General features: G+C 41.3%; 1 protein-coding gene across 1 annotated transcript in view; it reads right to left on the bottom strand.

Annotated features, from left to right (window-relative positions):
• Positions 1-14,685, bottom strand: part of STAG1 (stromal antigen 1) — a 160,399-nt gene that overhangs the window by 11,059 nt on the left and 134,655 nt on the right. Inside the window, exons 24-29 of the mRNA XM_030456265.1 lie at positions 11,620-11,712; positions 7,934-8,108; positions 5,650-5,789; positions 4,401-4,502; positions 2,739-2,887; positions 1,636-1,764 (exon numbers count right to left, since the gene is read on the bottom strand). Coding sequence (XP_030312125.1) covers positions 1,636-1,764; positions 2,739-2,887; positions 4,401-4,502; positions 5,650-5,789; positions 7,934-8,108; positions 11,620-11,712 — 788 coding nt within the window. The remainder of the gene's footprint in view (positions 1-1,635; positions 1,765-2,738; positions 2,888-4,400; positions 4,503-5,649; positions 5,790-7,933; positions 8,109-11,619; positions 11,713-14,685) is intronic.

Here is a 14,685-nt window from a genome sequence, read left to right as displayed (position 1 = left end):
ATACAGATGCAATAAATGACAGACAAAATCAGAAAAAAGGGATTCCACCCCAGCAACCTTCACAGTGCAGTGACAGAAGGTGGTGACTGGGTATGTGGGCACTGAGGAGGAGGAGAACCTTGGAGCAAAAAAGGTTAAATGGCAACACAGAAGGTGAAGGAACAAGATCTCCCCAAGAACTGGATTTCATGCAAAAGACCAAACCAGCTGTCAGGTGAAGTGTACTGAATGATGTGGCTTCAAACTTTAGACACCAGAGAAACTGGTGGAAGGGATGCTGGCTGTAGAGGAAAGATAAGCAAAGACTAAAGCTAACAGGAACCAGGCCAATGGCACTTAAGCTAACAGCAGCAGGAGAATCTAGAGTTGAGCTAGGAAGACAGTCATAAAATCCTATTTACCCCATGTGGATCATCCAGTTCTCAAGTTTAACTATTTCTTGTGCTGTGTTGGCTGAAGTACAAAGTATTGATACAGTAAAAAAATTAAATTGGTTCAAGTGTGTATAACTTAAAATGATACAAAGTTAACCACGATGCATTTCTTCTCACTATAATATTCCTAATTGTTAACCCTAACAGAAAAGTCACAGAAAAACTCCAGTCAGTGTAGGTAATTACAGTAGATACATATGTCTTACAGTCCTTGTGGTCAGAAAACCAATGGGAAAGATATTTATACCCATAAATCACCCAAGATCTGGCTACTGCATTTTTAGAATTGTTAAGTTATTCACAGAATGCAGTTCCACACTGGGCACATGGTGCTTGGCTGATTTTTCACTGGAGTCCTCATCCCTTTTGCCCTTACTATCTCTGCACTGTGGCCAAATCCTGACCATTTGCTACGTAACAGATTAAGGGTGTAGAAAGTTATCTCCACAGTGCTGCTGATGATTAGGAACTTGTCCTTAATAATGCACTTTTCTCTTCGCCAAGGCTGTTGATATTTGTGGTCCCTCTTGACAGTCTGTTCAAACATGGGTTATAAAACAACATTTTTTCCCTCTTTATGCAGTTCTTTATAACCATACCACTGATTCATTTAATTTCCAGCATTTCATCTGCAGTAATTACCCACCAGGTCAAATTCAGGCTGCTTGTTTCAGCTTTCCAGCCCTGTCACCCTGCTCTGTCCTCCCACCACCACTGTCCTGCCTCAGGCTCTTGCTCTAGCCAGTAAGGGAAGTCTTGACAAAGTTTCCAGTTTAACTCAATACATTAAAATAAACAAATGTATCTTTACATTTTGCGTAGATATCCAACAGCCACGGCTGTTACTGCAGTATATGCAGGCCAGCAAATTCCCTGCACTGCCAACATTTAATTTGTTTTTTCTTCTAGCCTTGAAAAAAAAAAGATTTTATTTTCAGTGCCCCATGGGAAATTTTGAGGAACTCTGTTTAGTGAGGTGTCTCAAACTCCCCTTGTCAGTGGATCTGAATCTCTTTTGCTCATTTGTTTATATTACTTGAAAATATAAACTGATAAATAACTATGGATGTGAAATAGCTCACTGGGACTGCCTCTCACCCCTGCCAGGTAGTGAAAATTGCAAAGCAGAGAGCTTAAACACAGATGATAGTGATCAGCAGAGCCCAGCAAGACCCATAGAAGAAAATGGAGCATTACTTACACAGTCTTTTTGTCCTGTCGCAAAAGTTTAGAAGAAAATTCACTGAGCACTTCAAGGAAAGCAAGGTTTGGAGGTGGGTAGTCTTGTCCTTTTTGATTCTGATATTTGAAGGCAAACTCTATGCCATCTCTACAGTAAAAAAATATTAATATGTTCAGACACTTGTAATAAAGTTTTAAAAATGCTGCCCAAAATCTCAACTGTGATGAAATCCTTTATATATTTAAATCCCATTATAACTTTTGTTTTGTTTTTCATTCCTAGCAAACATTTGCTTTTGGAAAAAGAGGAATCAAATGTTCTCTGTGGATTTGTGAGGATTCTCTCTCAAAAGACAACACATTGCCAGTGACGTGGTAGAAAGGCACTTGGAAGGTGCTGAGAGCCACTGCCCTGGCAGGAAGAGCCAACTGGCTCCCTCTTGTTTCTGCATGAAGCAGAAGTTGCAGTAAAAATAATATCTAAGATATGAAAAGATACAACTTCTGGATCAAGACTCAGGTAAGAGGATTTACTTACCAGTATATCTATACAAACTTCACACTTGCTTAATCATTTGAGATTAAAGAAAACAGTTCTTTATACAACACCTCTATATTGTTTATTATTCTTTACAATATTTTATGCTTTTTTAATGGCATGAGAAAATCAGAATTTTAATTTAGCAGCACCTTTCTACATGTTCCTACACAGCAGTTACATAAAGTAATCAATCCCCTTAAAAATAATTTTAAAATTGCAAACTAGTTTTAGTATTTTAATTAATGTCTTTCTGTAAAAGCCCTGGTGCCTACAGAATCCACAATGGTGTGATCAAAGAACTAGCAATTGTTAGATACAGGCCACACCAGTAAGTGTAACACCAGCAGCTTTACCTGAGATAAGCATGGCCATTCCTATAAATGCCAACAAGTAAGTAGGTAGCAGCTAATTTTATTTCCTTTCTTACAGAAATTCATGTGCACCCCTCATTTTTCTAGACTAGAAAAACAATATAATTATTGCAGGACCTTTTAAGCTCATGCACCTTTAGCAAAGGTATGCTGAATGCAAGCTTTGAATCTGAAGGAATGTAAAAATCTTATTTATTTACCACCACTCACTTGTGTAGTGTGGCCACAGCCTCTCTTGTCTTGATCTGATCCAAGCCAAAAGTGAGAGCAAACCGACGAGCCAGCTCCTTAATCCCACTGACGTGGGCAGATGTCCTGTCCAGATTGGGACCTTGCTCCTGAACAAGCTCATTGAACAGCTAGAGAAAGGATCCAAGTGTTAAAATCTGTGAGCTAAAAAACGCTTTTCTGGAGAAAAGGACTTTTGTGTTCACCTGCTGAGAGTGGCCATCACAGTCACCTTCTTGGAAGAGCAGTAACAGAATTCTCTGATGTTCAATCTCTCACCCACTTCAGCTCCCAAACTTTCTCCTGGTTAACTGCTCCTTGCCAGCTGTGTCCCATCCTGCACCTCTCCAGGCAGTAACTCTCACCCAGAATTTTCCACTTACCTTCACTGAACTGCTGCTGTTATTCTCCCAGCTCATCACAATGCTTCTGCATTCTCATGCTGTTTTCTAAAATAACCTGCAGCACCCATCACAGCAGCATCTTTGAATTTGGGAAGCAAAATTGCTGTTCCATCATTCAAGATTCAATGAATACCTGAATCACTGGGTAAATGCCTTCCAACCTGCTTGATAAAGCCCTTTCTGTACACTCATGAACTCCCCCAACTTTTCCAGTAAGTTCTAGAGCTCCTCCTGCTATTGCCATCTAGACCACACTCTCCTACCTTGTTCATGACAGTATGAAGGGAGACAGTGTCAGTGACAGCACTGAACCAAGGTACATTAAGTCTCCTGTTTCTCTGCTATCCACAAGCTCTGGTACCCTATAATTAATGGAAGCAACTTGATTTGCCATGATTTCTCCTTGAGAAATTCACACTGGCTGTTACCTATCTCTTAGGCACTTGACAATAGCTTGTCTAATCAATTTTCTTGTCATGAAATGCTATTTGGCTGATTGATCTCTGGCACCTGGCTGTGTCCTCTCTCCAAGCTCTAGAAATAGGAATTGCTTTGACACTTGCTGAACTCTACAGCTGCTTTTCTCAAGTTTGCTCAGATTATCTCTCAGCTTCCAGACTGCTACAGAAAAACCTTTAGTATTCTAGAGTCAATTTTGGGAAGCCCAGCTGATTTGAAAACATTTGATTTACAGAAGTAATTTCTCTGTGTAATGAATATAGCTGGTAATTCCAGAGCCAAATGGTACTTAGTGGAGCACACAGTTCATGCTTCTGGCACAATCAGGTCATTAATTTATAGTAGATGTAAAGCCCATTTTTCAGGAAAAAAAAATGTTTAACAATACTGGAAGATTTAAACTAATCAGCTTGAACATTGAAAAATCAATCAGTATTTAGAGGAAAAGCAAAGAAGATGCATTACTTCCAGTTTTTTATAAGAAGAAAAATTCATCCTAATTCTTCTTGTTCACAAGGCGCCAGTAAGCAAATGCTATGAATCAGCTTGGACCAAAATGCCTTCAAGGCTCTCATCTCCCTTCCTTCCACTTTAATCTGACCAAAACTTTGTCAGTGTGGGGGTTAAGGAGAGAGATCACTGAGACAAATGAATAGTGACAGCCTGAATTGAGGAGCAAGATAATCTCTTAACTGAAGTAAAGTGTTTTCACTTCACTGTAAAGAGCACCAGAGAAAATCCCATCTTGTGAGGCATTTTTAACAAAAATCAATATTCTTACCTGTTGCAAACTGAGAATGAGTGTCTTTGCACACTGGATTTTATCAATTTGCCTTGTTTTGCTCAGGGTTTCCTTAATGATATCACCATAGTCATTGTAGTACTAGAAAAAAAAGGTGGAAAATCCCTCTTGAAATTGAACCTCTTACACAATTTTTTACAGTTTTCCTGACGGAATGATTACTTGTAATTCTCATTTTGAAAAGGCAGCAGTTGCCAAAAAACCCCAGTCTCAGATCCAGGTTTTTTTGGTGAGTGGGAGGTGATGTTTCAATACCAACTTTCAAAGTGATCAGTAGCCTGCACCCTGTGATGAGGTAAGGAGCTTTTGTATTTTTGTTACCTTTTCTAACAAATATGTTGAAAACCAAACAAAAGAGTATTTCTGACTCCAAACTAAATATTTGATGAAATTGACCCATTGCTGCAAATTCTAAGAAACAAGATGACATTGAGTCCATACACCCTTCCACAAGTAGTTGGGAACAGGGCTCACAGCTCCATATACAACACTGGGATGGCCAGGAGAGCCAAAATGCCGAGGGAGAACTCAGGCAGTATGAGGTGATTTTCTTTGGGTTAGAAGAATGACCATTTGGGTGGAAAAACCTGGATAATCATTAAAACTTCCAGGCTGAAAATATAAACATTTTTTCCCCAAATAGTATTCTTTCAGCCTTGTTAACATCTCTGATTTTGCAAAAACTTCTTTCCATTCACTCTAACATATTGCTCCTGCCTTCTTTGGTACAAAGATCCTTGTATTCTAATACAAATTTGATTTTTCTCCCTCTGCCCTGCTTCCAAGAGAAGGACAGGTGTGGGGACATAAGACCAAGCAAGGCAGGTAGGAAACTAAGCTGGACTGTGACAGCTTCAGTTTGAAAGTCCTGCTCTGGAAAAAAAACCCTAAGCCAGACCCAGAGGTGTAACAGGGTCAGTGAACAGATAACTGATATTGTGGATTCTAAGAGTGAATTTGGGGAGCAGGATAAAAAAGTCTGTGTAGAGAGGAGCCTCTCTGGAAATACCCATCACCTTGCAGGATCAATGTTTGGTGCTGTCTTTCATAAGGCTCTCCAGCTACACAGACCTTCCTCCTTCTAAGTGGCAAGTGTAAATTAGAAAGGAAAATTATTTTTGAAAAATCAGGTAAGGCTGAAAAAGCTTCCACAAGTGCTCAGGGAAGAAAGGGCCTGCACACTACAGTCCATGTCTAGTTTGGAAGAAGAGAGTACAGGGAGCTGTACCTTCATATAGTGTTTGAAGATATCTGCAGCTGCGTGCATGTCCACGATGTCATAAATGATCAGCTTGCTAAAGGCAGCCAAAAGGTTTCTTCTCTTATGTAAAGCTTCTATTTTGTTTGCTTCATCTTCTTCATCTCCCTCTGAAAAGTATCAACAAGAACATACTGTCTATTGAGGAGTAGCTTTTAGAAAAAATCAATTATTTGAAACCAAGCTGGGATTATTGCAGGAGAAGCTAAAATGAAAGGTGTTAATTCTGAAGTCCTGCCTATTTTAGGGCTTTCAGGAAGGTTCAGGAACACAACATACCATCAGCCAAGGATGGTCCTGAGGGGGCACTTGAACATAACCCACGTGGAACTGAAGAGCTTATTTTCTCTACCCTGTGGAAGGCCACAGATGAATGGTTTTTTGCTTAACTTCTGAAGCACAGGACATTTGGTCATGCTGCATTAACATGCCTAAGCTAAAAATTTTTCACGTAAGGAAAATTAGGATCAGCAATACTTCTACTGCATTCTATTCAAATCTACTCAGATTTCAGATACAAAGTTGATGGCTTTTAAGCATCAATAACAGGAAGCAAACTGCAGTTGTAAGAAACCTTAACACTGAATGGCAAAGTCATAAGTATTGAGTCCCCACGTAGACTTCACTCTGTGAATGCAAATGAGATGATACACATAAAATGTTAAAAACAATATATGATGAAAGCATCCTCCAGAATTTATAAAACAAAATTAAATCAGCTATAGCAGTTGTGATGGAAGTGAATATTCTGTGGTATCTGGTTCTTCTTGGGAGCAGTGGAGCTGGTTGAGACACACATGCACGTCTGAATCCTGAGATGCTTTAACCCATGGCACTGAAGCCTGTTAGCACACTAGCACACTCCCCACCTCTGCCCTTGAATTCTTTTCATCATTCCTGATGTGTTCTGAATAGCAAATGTTGTAAATGATCAGACTGACTTCCTGGATTCAGGGTAGCATCAGGGAATGGAGATTAAATACAAAGATCTTCATCCATCTTTTTGCTCTTTTCCCAGTCCAGGATGCTACAGAATGACCATTTTGCTAAAGAACAACAAAAACTGAGACAGTGCCCTCCTAAGATTCTTGATGTGTTGTTCTTCTGAAGACTGAAGTCACAAGGCGTGATAACTGTAATTTCTGGTGAAGGTGTGTATCATAATGTCTTCTTCCCAGAGGTGCTCAGTAAAGGTGCTCCCTACTGAGAAGGAAGGGAGCCAGAAAACTCAAAGCACTTTCAGAGCAAGAACACATTCTCTGAGACCTCAGTTCTATATATTGCTGTCTTGACAGTTCAAATATGGCCCCTCTGTGTCATGCTAACATAGAGGTAACATTGGGTGCAATGGAAATACAGAAAATATGCCAGGGAGAGCAGTGCCCCATGCCCCCAGCAGCCCTTCCACTCAGTTTGACTCACTGGGAAACCAGCTCTTCTGAAGCTGCTTAGAATTCAGGAGTTGGGAACCTCTGCTCCTGCATGTAGGTGTTTATGTATAAACACACCAGCAGCACAGTTATTTAAAACCAGACCTAGCTGACAAATCTGCCACTCAGCAGTGAAAAGCCAAAAATCTCCAGTTTCCCTCGCAGGAGGTGGAGATGGATCCACCTCCAACTCGGTCCTCTCTAGGGGTGGCCAGGGGCAGGTGCTCAGGAAAGAGGAAGAAAGCCCAAGACTGCCCAGGTACTGCCCTGGTCTCCAACCAAACCACTCATGTGCTGAGCCCAGTTTGTTTTGTGGGGAGGAGCAGAAGGGATGTTTGTTCAATAACAGCAGAGTTCCTGAAGGCCTTCTGTGCGTAGAGCTTGGCTGGTAAGTGTTGCCTTCAGGACCCTGCAACTCTACTTAATAAGTTTAAGAGATTTCTGTTTACCATTCCATCATACTTCATCCCTTGAAACTGTATCAGATGAAGTCTGCTGCTGAACTAAGACTGCAGTGTTTTGGAAATAAATGCTAAGAAAAATATAAACCAGTAAAGGAAGAATAATTTTGCCCAGATTGATAGCAGCTTAGAGGCCACTTCCTAAAACATCCCTTTCTACAAAGGAAATGTTGTCTCTACTGTTTCTTCTTTAACACAAGTTGCATGGAATATTTCATATTCACACCTCTCAGAAATAAAGAAGGAATAGTTTTCGAAAGTATTTGTGCAAACTGATCTCAAAATTCCATTTTCTTATTTCTTCTGTGTGTTACAGGGGGGAAAAAAAAAAGTGAAGTAGAAAAACATGAATGCTAAACATACCCATGCTCTGGTTTTCATCATCTTGGTCAATAAAGACATGGTCCATCACAAAACTGAGTAGTTCTGACTGCAGACCTGAGTCTGGATTAAACACCAAAGGCTGAAGACCTTCTCGACCTCCAGTCATCAACTGATGACTAAAAATCATCAAGAGATCACAGAGCAGCATGAAAGCCTGAAAGGTAAAAGAAAATCAATGCAGCAACTCAACATTAAAATTCTATTTAGCTCATTTCCCCTGCTATTATTACATGTCTTCCTTTATATTGGGCTGTAGCTGTTTGTGTGCTATGAAGAATATGCCCTTGATTCCTGTGGAAGGAACTTTGTTGACTGCCTCTTCCTTGTGCAGGACGATCCACACTGAACTTACATTTCTTCTCTATGACAAGAACTCTAAATCCACCTCTAACCCAAGGACTATAAGCCAGTTTGTGGTTAAGAAAACCACTTCTTTTGATAAACAGTCAGAAAAGCTGAACAAGCAAAAAAATGGATAAAATTATGAGGGAAAATCCAAGGTGAGTCACTGGCAGATCCCCAGAATACACAGGAGCAGCAGAAAGCAAAGAAATCCTTTCAGAATGTTATCAACAAATCACTGCAAAAAGGATCAAGCAAGTCTGCACAGCATTCAATTTCAGATAAAAGCTGACCAGGGCAGAGTCTTTATGCTCATTATTTTTATGCCCTCATTATCTGAGAAGAGAGAAAGAGGCAACTATCAAAAACTTAATTTCTTTCAAGGGCTTATTTGCACTCCCATGGCACCAGCCTAACACTGGTCTAGGATGGAGTGTCCCAGCCAGCTTCCAACACTTGAGCACCTTTCAGAAAGTGCTTTTAATCAGCTTGGTTTCTCTGTCTTTAACCTCAGTTTCTGAAAACTGAGCTAGAGAAGAAGGCTCAATGTGTGGCTGTGCTGTCCCTCCTCCCACAGAGCCTCACCCCAGGCAGGGGCAGCCCTAGCCCCAAGGAGATGGGAACCCAAAGACTTTTTCCACTAAAGGGAGGTTGCAGAAGAGCTCTGACAGAGTCAGGAAATCCAGCTCAGGCTTTGATTCACCCTATATTACCCCTCCACAAACAGCTGAACAGAAAGGTAGTTAAATGTGTGTTTAAAACCAGGTTTGAATCCAGCCTAAGGAAAAGCAGAGTGTGAGAGCAACCTACTTTACAAACCTCCAAGATGGCATCTTTGTCAATGCTGCATGCCAGAGCAGCTCACTTCTTTCTTGAAGTAGGCTGCAAAATCTGAACAAGCTATAGCTAAGCAGGAACCAAATACAAATCACTCTAAACCATGTTCTGCCTAGACTTTGGAGACAGATGACAGTATTTGAGGTGTTTTTCCACTGGATCCAAACACTGTGATTCATTTCAGCAATGATGTCTCATGATTTAAACTCCTTTGATACTCAATGGGCCTTTAATTTTGTTCTAATGCAGCCCTCTAAAATAGAGCAGATGAATTATGCACTGCAAGTGCTAATTTCTGTCCAATCTAAGGACTGCAATGGACTCAGATACAGGTACCTATATACTGTAGATACATCTAGTCACAGGCAATTTATTTCATTCAACCAGACTAGGAAAAGTTGAAAAGTTGACTTCTGTTTCTATAAATACTTAATATTTTCTTTCCATCTTTGATATGTAAATTCATCTTCTCTGGAAAGAATGGATAGATTAACAAGCACATATGGTATGGAGAACACTGTCATTTACACAGAATTCTCCAAAAATTCCTATAAAACAAAAGGAGTAAGGAACAGTCCTGCACTCATACAACTTCCTTTTAAGGAAGAAAATGACAAAGATCATGGAAGTATTAGCTGAAAGGGACCTCAGGACTCTGCAGTCCAACGTGCTCTGAGTCAGACTCTTGCTGTCTCTAGGCCTGGCTGGCAGTGGCTTTGCCAACCTGAGGTTGGAAAGTGCCCACAGAATTCTGATCTGCAAAGCAGCTTCTAAGAAAAAGTTTAACTCACCAATGAAAAAAAAAAATAATGTCCATGCATAAGCAGAGAATAAAACCTTGTTAATGGACCTCAAGAGCAAAAACACTGCAGTAATGGAAGGGTTATTTACCATTTGTTGCTGCAAAAGAGACATTAGTGCTAGCTGATGCCAGAATGGGTGCTATTTTCAGGAAGCTAGATGATATTTACACATTATACAATATTAATAAATGTGCCAAGTGTAACAATTCAGAGTATTAAAAAACAATTACTGAAGTTAAGGCTGCTGGAAGACAATGACACCTCAGCATCTTTTGAAAATGTATGAACTAGCAACATCTCTGAGCCTTTAACATTTAAATTTATCCACTTGGACAATGCAGAGCAAACGCCAAGCAGAAATATCTGAAAAAAGCCTGCAACTTAGTCCTTTAAGAAACCATATCACAAAACACAGGACAATTAGTTCCAGTCTTTGCAATGCCTCAGAAGGTCTGACAGAAATGCAGTTTGCAGACAACTAAAAGATGCCAACAGACTTGGTACAAATCAGCATACATTCCCCAAAATCTCAGCAAACAAACCAGCTATTGTTTTTGTGGAGACTGAGAGTTATTTCAACAAGCTCTTTGATTTCCTTTCTTTTATTTAAATTTCCAAATGCACACAGCAGAAGCTTCCTATTCCATGCATGTGGGACTTGCCAAAAATCTAAAACAAAGAACTGGGTAACTACACTGAACCATAGAAAAACCCATCTGATAGCTTACTATGTAGTCATGTTTCACATATCTACTTGTGGCATCTGTGTCCACAGAGGGATGTGTGCACCCAAGTGTTCATTCAGCCAACCAAGCAGGGAAGCACAGCAAACTAAGGTACAGTGATTAAATTGATGAGAATCCAAAAAAAAAGAAAGGTCCAGATCTTATGATAATGATTCTATGATCTTGATATTTATATAAAATGAAGACACCGTGTCACTAGGTATCTCACTCTGATTTCTCAAGGAGACAACTATTTGCCAAGTGAGAATTTTGGCATAATGTGAGAGGACACATTATAAATAACACATTCTTCATGTTATTTAGAGTATTTCTGTAAAAGTAACTTTTCTTTTTTTCTGCTAGGAAATATACAGGAACATGAGCTGTACTGCTGAAAGCCTCAATTTTCTCCCATTAGCCACAATGGGAAGAGAGATGCAATAATTAATATTCACCACTACACTTAACTGAAGTATTAGGATAAGGAAAGAATAAAATATCCTTGAGGCTTCGATTTTTCCTGTCTAGCTTCAGGCATTTGGCATGGCAGCAATCACTCTACATTCCCTGTTAGTCAGTAACAAGGGGAAAAATATTCAGAAAAACACAGAGAAAGCTTCAACCTACTTGAGATCTCACTCACCCTATGAAAGTGCCTATTTCCACCGATTAATTCAGTGTCAAAAGGAAGAGGGTTTTATTTTTGGTGTTGGAGTTAGATGCCTGAAGTTCTGACAGCTGAACATGAGCCTAAGGATCCTGGTAACTCTTGTTGTTATGTTCTGTCAAAGCTGAATGTGACATGAGCTGTGCTTGGAAGGGGCTTTGAATGCAGCTCTCCTCATGGAGTGCTTGTTCAGTTTTTGTGGAAAGCACAGATGATTTTACATCAAGTTTGGTACAATGTCCTCTCTGAATTTTACTCCACTTTTAATATTCACAGAGACATTTCCTTTACCTGCTCCTTGACTGGAGTGTTGACGTTTGACAGACATTGCTGGCAGACAGCCAGGAAGGATTTCACTGTTTTCCTCAATACCAACAAGTCCTCCTAGAATAAAAAATAAAAAGGGATAATGCATAAATATTACTAAAAGGGTTGCTTAGGAAAAAAAACAACTAAAAGAGAACAAAAAGATGGGGATAATTTAATCCATTCAAGCCTATCAACTAGCCATACATGGAGAGGCTGTGAAAATCTATCTTCATACAGCATGGAATAAAACAAGTCAGTAACTTTCAGAAGAATGGACCAAGGCTTCCTTCTAATAAACAACAATAACCAATACATTTCTGAGTTAAAATTGCCTCTGCTTTATATTAAATGTAAATGTTTCAAAACAAAAAGTTTAATATCCCAAGATCAGCCTACCTGGTAGTTTATAAAGAATTCTTTACTCAGATAAATCACCATGAACCAAAAAATAAATCACACTTCATGTCTCAAGTTCAACAAAACCCTTCTCCTAACTGCTGCAGACACAGGAAATCCCAGAAAGTTGCTGAATGGGAAGAAGGAGGTTTGTTGATGGGGAGGAAAAGGGGCTTGTGAGTGGAAAAAAGCAATGACTGGCTCTTCTCTATCACCATGCTCTAGAGAGAACTGATGGGTCTTTCAAATGTAGATCCCAGAACTGGCAGGTTCAACAGGGGAGCTGTGTACATTGAGCTGGGGGAATTAATGCCATGCCCTGATGACTTTTTAGGGATAACAAGTACGGAGGAAAAAAATGAAATAAATATGAAACATAAAATAGTGGAGCATTATCATAACAAAAGAGTAAATATCCACATGGAAGCAGCAAAACAATTACAGACTAACAAGAACCCTCCCATGTGGAAAGCACAGACTGCCTGGGACCCAGTGCTGAGGATGGACAAAGCTTCTGGCACAGGCTTGAACAGCCACTGCTGCCATTGGTCATAAATCAAACACCCACAAGAAAATGAGACCCAGGAATCACCAGGACTTTGTGTCAGCTTCAGGTTCTATTGAAAGGACTTCTGTTGTCAGCTGCCATGCAGCCATCCTGTTGCCTTCCCTGCCCCTGCCTCAGCCCTGCCCACCACACCATGGCTCTCCCAGCACTCACATCTCCTCCTGGGCCATTGCCAGGGCCCCACAGAGGACAGCAGTGCCCACATGCACCTGGGGACAGTGTTCCAAAGCCTTCCCCTCCCAGTGTAACTATCACCACTTGGACAGAATGGACTTCTTTACTACAGGTAAAAGAACTCTTGCTGAGACATTCCCATCTTCCTGTGAAACCATCCTTGAACCCTTTCTCACGTGAAGAACAGGTTTTTCTCCAGGCTGCAACTGCCTGCTTCCACCCAGTACAAGCCAGTCCCCCCAGTACTGTGCTGGTCTGCTCACCAGCAGCCCACACAGGCATGGCCTCAACCTCTGAATGTGGACTAAGAGGAAGACCCAAGGCCAGAGCACTGGACTATGAATATTTCAAGGCTTAGACAATTTCATCCTTACCTGCTGCAACCTTCCCTTTAGTAGTAGATTTTTCCTTTCAGATTTTAGACACCAAGATGACTCCACAATATGCACTTTTTTCCACAGGCTACCTTGAAAAAGAGTTTTAAAAGAACTGTCCCAACTCTATGCTGTTTTTACCTGGTGGAATTGTTACTAAGCAGAGAATTTGGACTTTCTTACTAATTCAAATAATCAGGACATTTTGCCCTGCTCTTATATAATTTCTGAAATATTTTTATGCTGAAATCAGTTCCTTAACTTCAAGGATCAAAGCTGTGATCTACAAACACTCCTCAGTGTGAGGGAGTCCACAGAGCACTCTGTGGTAACAGGCTGGACAAACACAACAGCTGCAGCCATGAGAACATGAGTGCACTGCTGGTTGTGAAGACAACACAAAACTACCTGTTCTGAGGGGTGTTTGCCTAAAAGCTGGTAACACTTACCAGAGGGTTAACGAGGAATTTGCTTAAAATGACCAGATTAAACTCTAATCAGATTACCAAAACCTTCTGAGAAATGGAGGAGTCACGTGGTAAAGAAGTATAAAAGCAGCATGAGAACTTGTGGTCATAGAATCATGGAATGTCAGGCGTTGGAAGGGACCTCTAGAGATCATCCAGTCCAACACCCCCTGCCAGAGCAGGGTCACCCAGGGCAGGCCACACAGGAACACATCCAGGTGGGTTTGGAAAGGCTCCAGAGAAGGAGACTCCACAACCTCTCTGGGCAGCCTAGGCCAGGGCTCCCTCACAGGCAAGAAGTCTCCTCATGCTGAGGTGGAGCTTCCCATGTTCCAGCTTCAACCCACTAATTCTTGTCCTATTTGCTGGGCACCACTGAAAAGCAACTGACCTCATCCTCCTGACATCCAAGAAGATGGAGAGGAACCCTGGGGTGAAAAACAGCAGCAGCCAAACCACCTCAGACACTGCTGCCTGGTCCTGGTGGCCCATCCTCCCCCCCTGGAAGCCCCCAGTAGCCCACATCCATCAGAAGGCATCAGAGGGCATGTCAGCAGGGGCTACAACCCAGGAGAACCTGCACCCCAGCACGAGTGTGGCTGTGGGGATTCTGTGGGGCTGGAGCACCCATGAAGCTGGAGCATCCACATGTCCTACAGCAGCCACATGCAAGCAGGGGATCTCCTGCCCCAAAACCAGGGCCATGGCCTTGTCCCTCATGTTTTCTGGGAGGGTAGGTGAGCATCTGGGAAGGAGATTTGAGTCAGTTGTGAACAGCTCTGCAGTCTGCAGGTTAATCATGTGTTGTTAATAAATGGATGAGCTGACTTGAATCTGATTTGATTTAAACCACAGGAGTCAAAGAGCTTTTCCCTGCTGCACAGACCAACACATGGAGCCTCACATCGGCAGCCCTAATCCCCAGCAAGGCAGCTGTGAAGTGTCCCTCAGACAGGAATCAGTGTGCCCAGGGCTTGGGCTTAGTGCCTAAATAAGAGTCTTCAACCAAGGGCAATCCTCTAAGGACACAGGCTGTATTTTTTGGAAGAGCCATCTGATCACCAGATGA

Source organism: Calypte anna, chromosome 9 (genome assembly GCF_003957555.1).
Source record: "Calypte anna isolate BGI_N300 chromosome 9, bCalAnn1_v1.p, whole genome shotgun sequence".
NCBI classification, from domain to species: Eukaryota; Metazoa; Chordata; class Aves; order Apodiformes; family Trochilidae; genus Calypte; species Calypte anna.
Note: the sequence above shows the minus strand (reverse complement) of the source record. Positions and strands in the feature narration are given on the sequence as shown.